This window comes from Crocodylus porosus, unplaced genomic scaffold (assembly GCF_001723895.1).
Source record: "Crocodylus porosus isolate Cpor-Errol unplaced genomic scaffold, CroPor_comp1, whole genome shotgun sequence".
NCBI classification, from domain to species: Eukaryota; Metazoa; Chordata; order Crocodylia; family Crocodylidae; genus Crocodylus; species Crocodylus porosus.
This window is the reverse complement of record NW_017728947.1, coordinates 86,049,752-86,060,533: the sequence shown is the minus strand read 5'-3', so window position 1 is coordinate 86,060,533 and position 10,782 is coordinate 86,049,752. Positions and strand designations below refer to the sequence as shown.

At 42.0% G+C, this 10,782-nt stretch overlaps 1 protein-coding gene across 1 annotated transcript in view; it reads left to right on the top strand.

The window, feature by feature from the left end:
- Positions 1–10,782, top strand: part of EML5 (echinoderm microtubule associated protein like 5) — a 222,112-nt gene that overhangs the window by 54,280 nt on the left and 157,050 nt on the right. The window contains exons 3-4 of the mRNA XM_019552385.1: positions 4,015–4,113; positions 7,174–7,242. Coding sequence (XP_019407930.1) covers positions 4,015–4,113; positions 7,174–7,242 — 168 coding nt within the window. The remainder of the gene's footprint in view (positions 1–4,014; positions 4,114–7,173; positions 7,243–10,782) is intronic.

The following is a 10,782-nucleotide window of genomic DNA, read 5'->3' as shown; positions in this document are numbered from 1 at the left end:
TTTCCTGCCAAGGCAGGGGGTCAGACTAGATGATCTACCTAGGTCCCTTCCAACTCTAGCTACTATGAAACTATGAAACTATGACCCACAGGCCCTATTTTGCCCAGCCCTGCCCTAAAGGCACTGCAGTTCCCAGTGTGTGCTGACAGCTGCCTTCACCCTGCCCACCTCTACACACAGACAGACACAAACACACTCACTCTACTCAAACGGTAGGTGCAAAATTGATTCAAAGGCAGGTTTTGTAGCCTCAACATGGGAAGTCACCAAAGCTGACAGATAGCTTCTGTGAAGGTTGCTTGCAGAGGGGATGATCCCTTCCTTTGGGACATTCTGGGGCAAGGTAGGTTCTTACCACCTGGTTGTCAGCTTTCTCCAGGGGAATGTTGGCATGACCATAAAGGTTCTGATGGGTGTGAATGCTACCTTTCTCCTTGCCTTGCTGTTCTCTGTCATCCCCCTGAACATGGAGAATATGGTCACCTGTTTCTTGGGCTCACTTTCAACCTGGGCAGCAGCAGCAGCCGCCTTCTGCTTTTTGTGGGATTCAGACTCCAAATGCTGATCAATGCTGTTCTTGATGCACAAGCCCAACATCGCATTACAGAATGAGCAGAAGAGCTTGCCACCATCTGGCTGGAGAGTTCTTGTAGGGTACTACTTTACCTGGTCCTGGGCTGAGATGTTCTTGGTTTGCTTAGATTTTTTTCTTATTGAAGGCAGAGAACAGCATGACTAGAGCAGGAAAGCAGACAGGTAATGATGTAGCTGCTTGAATAATCCTGCCGAAAGCCACCAAAAGGAGTGGGGGTGTTGGTGGTGCCGGGGTCTGCCTTGGCAGATGGCCCTGGCACTGGGTAGGGGAGGGGCTGTTTGATCTGCAAGTGTATTCTTTCCCCCCAACCCCAGGCACCCCAGTTTTTCTGCCCGGAGGAACAAACAGCCCCCCAAGCTCTATCCTTCCCCTGTCCTTTTTGCAGCCCTCTCCCTTCCCCTTTTCCCCGTGGGCTGCTAGGCTTTTGGCTGCTGGCTGGGGAATGCTTTCTTCAGCCTACAGAAACCATCTTGTTGCAGTGAAATGCCATGATATGGCCACTTTCTGGAAAGTTCCCCAGTAAACACCCATCCTATTGTTGCAAATCACATTTTTTGTGAAAATCACTTAATTTTGATTTTAATGAAAAATGCAAAATCATGATTTAAACCAGGCCCTACTCATAACTGATGTTCATTTTTAATGATTACTCCTCTTTAACTGTTTAGACTTTGGACTTCTTCCAGGCGCAAAAGGAACTCATTTTTAAAGGAGTGACACTGGAAAGTCACGATTATATTTTGCAATCCTGGCCCTATTGTAATATAAGAAGCGATGCATCATAAGTAGGTCTAAGGAGGTGATCCACCCCCTCTATGGGACATTGGTCAGGCCGCAGTTGGAGTATTGTGCCCAGTTCTGGGTGCTGCACTTCAGGAGGGATGTGGACAGCATTGAGAGGGTTTCAGAGGAGGCCACTTGCGTGATCAGGGGGCAGCAAGGCAGGCCCTATGAGCGAAGGCTATGAGACCTGAACCTGTTCAGCCTCCACAAGAGAAGGTTGAGGGGGGATCCGGTGGCTGTCTACAAACTGGCCAAGGGGGACCAGCAGGCTATGGGAGAGTCCCCGTTCCCCTGAGCACTACCAGGAGTAACAAGGAATAACGGCCATAAGTTGACTGAGAGTAGAATCAGGCTAGATATCAGGAGGCAGTACTTCACAGTCAGGGCAGCTAGGATCTAGAACCAGCTTCCAAGGGAAGTGGTGCTTGCTCCTACCCTGGGGGTCTTCAGAAAGAGGCTAGATAATCACCTGGCTGGGGTTGTTTGATCCCAGCTTGCTTTCTTTCCTGCCCATGGCAGGGGGTTGGACTTAATGATCTGCTCAGGTCCCTTCTGACCCTACCAACTATGAAACTATGACATGGCCAGGAGACTACCCCAACCATCAGGCCGTAGAATAAGCCAACCATCAGGCCGTAGAATAAGCTGGATTGGGGTGCATGCTGCTCAACTTGTCTTGGCAGTCCCTTGATTTCAGAACAATCTCTACCACAGCTCACTGATGAGTCTTAAGATGACTTAAAAGTCCAATCCTTGAGCCACAGGAGCTGCAGGTCTTTCCTCAGGGGAGAGTTGGCTGCAGACTGGAATTCCGCTCCTTTTTCTTCCTTCACTCTCTTCTCTGCTTCAAGGGTAAGATGCTTTACCTCAAACCAGGCCAGTGCTTGAGAGCCATTGGAGCTGGTTGGCAGCCAGCTTCTCCCAACTCTTGATGTCAGCATCTATTTTCTTGAGACGTGTCTTCAATGTGTCCTTGTGGTGTTTACTTTGGCCATTGCAAGGTCTCCTAGCAAACCTAGGAGTAGAGCTCTTGTTTTGAGAGGTGAGAGTCAGGCATCCACAATGTGTCTTTCTGGAGATTACCATGAATAAAGATACGCCAGAGCAATTTTCCAGAGGCAGCTGGATCTCCTCATCAGTGTTCACTCTGAAAGAGGTTGCCATAGAGGTAGGGGAAGTACTCTTCTACCTCCAGGGTCTTTCCCTCGGTGGTATTTAGGGGAGAGAGGCTCACATTCATGACCCAGAGGAGGTTGACAGAGAATTTGAGCTTTTTTGATGCCCAGAGTTTGGTAGGCTTCTCTGAAACAATCCAGCTCAGTCTGGAGGTTTTCCTCAGTATGTGCAAGGATGGCACAGTCCTTGGCATATTGAAGGTGAAGTATGGTTGTTTTGAATACTTTGGTGTTCTAATTAAAAGGTCCCAGATTGAAGAGCCCTTCATCCATTCAGTATTCAGTGTCAATTCTGGAAGTAAGGCAGTCCTTAATGAGAACTAGGATGACTGTCAAAAATGGAGAACAGAATTGGGGCAGTGATGCATCCTTACTTGACCACAGTTCAGATGACAAATGAATCTGTCCTCCAGTTCGCTACATGAAATGGATGCAGTTATCTGTTCATGGAGAAGCCTTATGACCTTGATGTACTTTTCAAGACATCCAAATCTGGTCAGTGCTTTCTACAAGACTTCAAAATTGAGCACAACTTGAGGCAGAACTGAGCACATTCTGCAGGAGAATGACAACAAGCAGAAATGAGCATGTCTCTGTTGCCTAGTGGTTCTCTTTTAATGTGCTTTGTAAAATCCCTTGCTGCCATTTTGGGACCTGTTGATTCTAGTCTGGAGAAGTAGCTAACATGTTATATCTAATAACATGGCTTCTGGAGAATAATCTAGATCAGGGGTCAGCAACCTATGACTCGTGAGCTAGATCTGGCTTGCAGAGCTGAAGTTCCTTGACAGCATTTTCCTTGGATCCAGCTGGGTCATTCTGTACTTCCACCAGAAAATGTTGCTGAATACTGATTGAGATTAGCTCTGTTCCTTGAATGATTAGTGTTCACTCTTTAGTTTCTTCTGCGAAGCGTCTTTTGAGTCTGAAACTTCTGCCTTCTGTCTATTTTAGTCATTTTATTTACTGAAATTCTAAAGTATTAATACATTTACAATTTACAAAATATTTTTGGTAAGTTAAAACCACTTCCAGCTCTGACATTTTAAACAAAGGTTTTGTTTCAGAAAGATGTTGAAGAGATGTGGATAAAATTACTGTTTCTTTACATTTCCTTGAACTTTTAAAATCACTACTAGACCCTCATCACTCAAATTCTTATCTACATTATCACATTTAAACAGACAGTTCTGTTAACTTCAGCGTGACTACTCACATACTTAATGGTAAACACTTTAAGTATTTCTGGACTGACTTAACTTTGCATTTAATATTTATTTACATTTCTTTTAGCTTGATGTTTTAATTGTTGCACAGACATAATGTCTTTGGAACTTTTTGCACTAATTTCTTTTTAAAATCGTAATATGGAAGTAATGATAGGAATACTTTTAGACACTGGCATTTTCTTTTAATCTTATTTCATGTCTTTCTTTTAAAAAATGTCTTGGAAATTATCAGCGTTTGGTCTCAGTTGGCTTGGATTCAAAAAATACAATATGTGTTTGGGACTGGAGAAGAGGAAAATTGTTATCAATGGCTCCTGGTCATACAGACAGGGTAAGCACAAAAATGGGAATATCAATGGAATTTTGGTTTAAAACCTGTGTACTTATACATAAAATACATTTTGTTTTAGATTATAGAAGCTGGTTTTGTCAATTTTTTTAAAGAAAAATATATACAGTATTCTTTACTTATTTGCATACCTTATGCACATTTTCCCCCAAAACAGCCCTCCAAAATTGGGGTGCATTTGAAGTGAGGAAGCAGAATCTCTTGATCAAAGTAGAAGCAGTGGAAGAAGAGAAGCCTTGAGAAGCTGTTCTGCAAAATGACTGCCTCTTCTCCCTCAGCAAGCAGCAGGGGCAGAGTCCAGTACTAATCCTTTTGCACCAGTGCTACTGAATTAGCAGTATAGGTTGCACCCATGTTGGTCTAAGGATATAGGCAGGCAAGGTTCTTTGGTTAAATCTGATATCTTTTATTAGACCAACTCAAATGGTTGGAAACTTCTTTGCAAGCTTTTGGGTACAAATACCTCTAGTCAGACTGAGGAAGCATCTGCAGTTGGTGTGTGCTCTTCCTGGATGGAATGAATAGTAAAGAAGTCAGAGGCTGGTATGTATACAAGAAAGCCAGTCAGTGAAGATGTAAATTGCAGAGAGACAGGTTGGGGTCCTGGGGATGTAGCTGGCAGATAATGCAGAGGTACCTGGGGAGTCCGATGTTAGTTTGGATTTATGACACATTATAACCTAAGTCTATATTTAGTCCATGATTTTTTGTATCCAATAGGTAGATGAAGTGAAGTTTGTAGGCTTGTCAGTGAAAGGTGTTGTATAAATTCCCTTTGAGGATTAGAATTGAGAAATTGGAGAAAGAGTGGTTGTCTTATGAAAAATGTGCCCCCCAGGTAATTGAGTTTTTTGTCTTTGATAGATTTTCGGTGTGCGGTCATTCAGAATGCAGTTGTTGTTTGGTCTTTCCTACATATTATGCTTCTTCAGCCTGACGAAGGGTATTTGTAACCGAAGGTTGCAAAGAAAAAATTTCCCAACTATTTGAGTTGGTCTAATAAAAGATATCAGATTTATCCAAAGAACCTTGTCTGCGTTAGCAGTAGCATTTGTCTGAGCAGTCAAAAACTGCTGCCTATATGGCATCAGCTGTCAAATGGTTAACACTGGATCCCACTCAGGTGTTCACTGAGAGAGAAGCAACAGTCATTTTGCAGAGCAGCCTCTCCATGAAAAGCCAGCTCTAAGTCAGGATTTTGGAAACCCCCTTTTTCTGTCTACCTTACCAAAAACAAAGCAGGTGTCTTATTTGGAGGTGAGCAGAATGCAGAAAAATATGTTTCATTTTTCTGTTTCTTAAAATGTATAGTTCACCAATCATTTGTGAATGTTTTTGATGTTATGGGGACACATGTTGAAGGTATCAAATTGGAGGCAGTGACAGATCCAACGTTGTGGGAGAATCAAATGTACCAAATCTTTTGGACTGTGGAGTTCATTAGATGGAATGTAGCTTTGGAGAGGATGAGTAAATAGGGTACTGTTAGAAATCATTCTAAAGCAGGCATATTCCTATCTTTCACATGACTAAAATAACGTTCAGAAAGACCACATAGAATAGTGGTAGGCAACCTTTTCCACTACAGGCCAGAATGTCCTATTTTGGTTCAGAAGCAGGCATTTGCAGGTGCTAAGACAAGTTTGTAGCCAGCACTTCTCCATGCAGTGGCACGAGTCATAGCTTCCTGCCACTGCCAGAAAGAGCCCCGTGTCCTGTGGGCCATGCTTTGCTGACCCTTGACTTAGAGCTGCAGTAAACAAGCTGCAGTGGAGTAGTTCCACTAAAAAAGATACAGTCATATTTGTTATCACTTTGGCATTTATAACTTTACAGGCTTTTGAACTCATTACAAATATATTCACAAGAACATACTGGCAATAGTCTCTCTGTATATCACTTTTTCTACATTAAGCTTATGATCTCAAAATACAACTCAAAAGATAATAGTTTGTAAAGGAGAAAATGTTGAAATGAAGTTAGTTGTATAGTTAAGGTCTTAACCTGGAAATGTCAAAGTTAAGCTTTCTTGTGCCCCTTTGTACGTAGATATTATATCTTAGCTAATTTATTAATTACATAATGCCAAATTTAGTAGAGGATTATTTTCCCTACAATCTCATGTACATGTACAGCATGGGTGTCAGTCATCCAGCCCCATGGGCTAGTTTGAGGGCTGAACCAGGACTGGTCCCCTGTGTAGCACCTGTGGTGCTAGATCCAACTCACACAGTACATGTTGGCCTTGGAGCTCTCTGTGTCTGCAGAACCAGCACAGGGCATGTGCTGTCTTCAGTGCACAGGCAGGGTCCAGTGCTGCAGGCAGGACAGGATGTTAGTCCGCATGCAGCTTGTGCCCCGGGCCCCCTGTGCTGTATACAATGCTGGGTCCAGCCAGCACCCCATGCATGACATGCACAGTGAACCCCAGGACTGATGCATGCTACACATGGCAAACGGGGCTAGACTGACCGCATGGACTGCACCTAGTACAGGGATTTATCCAGGGTGTATTCTACATGCAGCATCCCACTGGACTAGCCCTTCATCCTAGTTCTAGCACAGCCTGACCAGACTGGGTCTGGTGCCAGCACATAAGGCCAGTGCAGGGGGTCTCATGTAATGGGTGCCAAGATCAACACCCAGTATTGTGTGCAAGATGAACAGTGCTGTGTCTAACCTGTGTGCTGCACATAGGGCTGGGGCCCCAGGTCCAGCCTGCAGGGTATTTGTTTGACACCCCTGATGTACCTTATCGTCCATAACTCTATATTACAGACTAATGCAACTAGCCACCTCTCTCTACTATATGTTACTTTGTGTATGTCCATCAAGGGGCAGTTAAAGTTATTTATGTCTTATAGAATGGAATTTAACTTTTGCAGGCCAAAATAATTTTCACACGTTTCCAAAACTGCTTTCTGTGTCTGTAGTAGGTTGGGAACCCTGTCCGATTCATGAGAATTGTTACTATTTTCACTTGCATCTGACAGTGTGCTTGTACTAAATTCCATTTTTACTAACTTTTTGATTTATTTGCAGATATTTGATATTTCTTGGGATTTATATCAACCAAACAAACTTGTCAGCTGTGGTGTAAAACACATTAAGGTACTGGAATAGATTTATTTTATGTAAATATGTTCTGAATTATATTCACTATCATTCTTTGGAAAACAGCAGATGTAATAGCAGCTTGAAAGCTCCACACTAATCCTGACACTAGGTCACCACCTTTAGTGCCCCCCAACTTCCCTCCTACTTGGCAAATCTCAGTCCTTCCAGATATTCACAGGAATTACTTCAGGCTGGTGGGTGCTACATACAGTCATCTGTGAATCCTCAACTTTGCCATCCCCTTCTTCCTCAGTAGGAAAGGTAAGACTTGGGAACACAAACTTCAGGTAGATAGCTCTTTGTATGCTTCTGACTGGGTCATGCTTTTTTTTTCATGAAAAACAAGAAGTGGCAGCTGAAACCCAGTATATCAGTTTATTTATGTATTTAATATGCCTGTATAAATATACTTTTTAAAATACAAAAATTAGCATAATTGACAAGTGGTAAGATTGTATTATTTTTATAGAGGGAACTTGGGAATTAGATTTCTTTATTGGCAAAAATCAACTAGATTGCACACAATTTTGATTAAATATACCACTTAGGTGGTCTAAGGACTTCCATTAGTTTGATTACTACTAATCTTTCTGCTGCTTCAGGATATCAGAAGGTCATTTTGGCAGTGCTACACTATCATTTTACAACAATTGTATTAATTAAAAATGGTTCAGTGTACTGCAGATATTTTATTTTAAAACGTCTTATTTTCCTTAAGCAAGTTTTAGTGAATTAAAAAAGCTGTTATGTATTTTTAAATAATATTTTGAGCATTTAAAAAAAACAGCTTACAATTAATTATCATGATTTTTTTTTTAAAGTCCTAACCCTAAAGCTTGAATAGTATTTTGATTAGGGAAATGATCAGAGGTCACTCATATTTTCAAGACGTTGGACTGAAGAATGCAAATTGTCATATTATGTTGAATTGCCTAAGCCAGTTAAAATGGCAAGATTCTGTTTGCTTTCTTTGCTTTGGATTGCTTTCTTCAGTTATTGGTTAGGAATATCTGATTTGTACAGTAATTGTGCAGTTATTTCTTAAGTAACCTTGCTTGTGACTCCTTGTGCTCTGGATACCCGCTGCTTTTAGCCAGCATGTGTTCAAATGCAATGATTTGTTTAATTAGGTACTTATTATAGCACTGTAAGAATAAAAATTATGTAATACTTTTGCTATTTGGATCCTTTGCTCAAAGGTTTTACAGCACAAGAAGTATTTATTTAGAGTCCAAATTAGTACAAAGATGTGCAAGTGAAGTGCTTGACCATCTCTTGAGACATAATAAGTGTGGCTTGCTTGCAGTGAGTGAAGTAAATACTTCTCCATATTTAGCACAGGGTTGGTTCAGCAGCTGTTGAGCAGTTCAGTGCATAGTTATATGAAAAGGCAATGTATTAAAGCTTGTCAAAAAGTACAAAATGTTACCGTCACTAATGGATGCTGTGTTTCATTTGATACTAAGAAAAATTATATAGAAAAAGAGTGGGCCACAAATACTTCATCCTGTGAACTGGAGTTATAGTCTATCTGCCTAGCATCTTTCAAGCTTACTTTTCAAGGTGATGTCAATAAATGCAACACTGGCCAGCTAGGAGGGGGAGTTCATCCTTTCATAGCTGGTAGGATCCTATGTCAGTTTTGTATTAGGAAGAATCCATAGCTCCATTGCAACATTTCAGGTAATGTAAAAGTTAGTAATTTGGTAAACCTTTTGAATGGGGATGGTAAGATGGATGGATAGTGCATTTATCTCTGTGGGTCCAATGTGACTACCCTTGCTCCTTCTCTTGAGTGCAGTTTTTAAGCACTTCTGAACTCACAGGCTAAGTACAGATATTTGGTGGCATTAGGGAGAAATCAATTTGAAATGGCTTCCACATAGCAGGTAAGTCAGGATGGTGGGGGGCTAGTCAGGGGTTGTGGGTCCAGCAGGCTGTAGGGGATCAGGGGCCTGCAGGAGGCTGGGGTGGGGGGTAGATGCAACCCATGGGTGGAATGGAAGGAAGGGTAGGCAGCCTCCCGCAAGGGTTGGGGGGCAGGTGTGACCTACAGGTGGGTGGGGTGGGTAGGTGGGGAGTCCCCTCCAGTGAAATTACAACCCCATCCATCTGCCTCCCCCCACCAGGACTTAATTTGCTTAGCTCCAGCATCCACGAAAGCTGATAAAAACAGCTGCACCCAGAGTGGCTTGTGGGATGAGGGTTGAGAGCATTGGCTGGGGTGGAACAAGGGGCAAAAAAATAGACCAGTGCAGGGGAAAGGGAGAGTGAAAAGAACAGCCTCGGGGCTGGAACGGGTGGTTGGGCTTACCCAGCCCCAGGGATGTGCAGGGGAAGTGGACAGAAGTTCCATGCACGGGTTTGACCTAAATCAAATGAGTCTGATACTACATAGATCCAGGTTTATCTAAAACTGGGTTTCGCAATTTTTAAACTGGTTTGCGTGCACTGAACTTCTGTTCTGTTATAGGTTTGGACTAATTGCTGGTCACTGAGACTGGGTCTGAAAGCGTAAGGTCAGCACTGGGATAAGCTAAGTTTTAATTGGGTGGCTATTTTGAACCTGATTTAACCTCCTGAATGTCTGTACTTAGCTAGAAGTTCTGTGACTTCTCAACATTTTTAATAAAGTCAAGATGCATCATATTTACTGCTTTCTCTTCTACCACTTCTACCACCTTGTCAACAAATAAATTTGATTGGTTTAGCATAATTTGATCTTCATAAATCCATAATGGTTTTTATTATTTTAGTGTTCTTTTAGAAGTTTATAATTTGTCCTCGTATCTTTCCAGGTATCAAAGATTGGCTGACTGACTTATAATTCCCAGTGTCCTTTTTTTTTCATTTTTAAAGATTGGTATTATATTAGTCCTTCTCTGATACTGTGGAACATTGCCTCTCCTCCATGACTTGGTGAAAATAATTGCTAAGGGGCTGGGAGAGCATCTGTTCACCAAGGCTCACCAGGGGAGGACAAGAAATAATGGGCACAAGCTGATTGAGGATTGCTTCAGCTAGATATAAGGAAAAACTTGTTTATAAGTCAAGTGCCAAGAGTTTGCAACAGGTTCCCCACAGAGGTGGTATAGTCACCCACCCTGGTGATCTTCAAAAAGCATCTTGATGCCCATCTTGCTGGGGTCATCTGATCCCAGAGGTCTTTCCTGCTTAAGTGCGGGGAGGGGGGACCCTGATGATCTGTAAGGTCCTTTCCAGTCCCTAACTATGAAACTATGAAATATATTGGGGATGCTTCAGCTAGGGAATTCTCTAGGGAGCAGGGTGGATAAAAATCCATGATTTTTTCTTTTTTTTTACTATAAAAAATTGGATTTTTTTATTTAAATCAGATTTAAATATTTGTATTTAATCATATGTTTGGTGTTTTTTGTTAAGATGCTTTAAAATAAATTTATTTGAAGATAGTTTTAATTTAAGATCACAAACTCCTGCGAGACCGTTTCAGGCTGGACATAAGGAAGAATTTCTTTACTGTCCGAGCCCCCAAGGTCTGGAACAGTCTGCCAG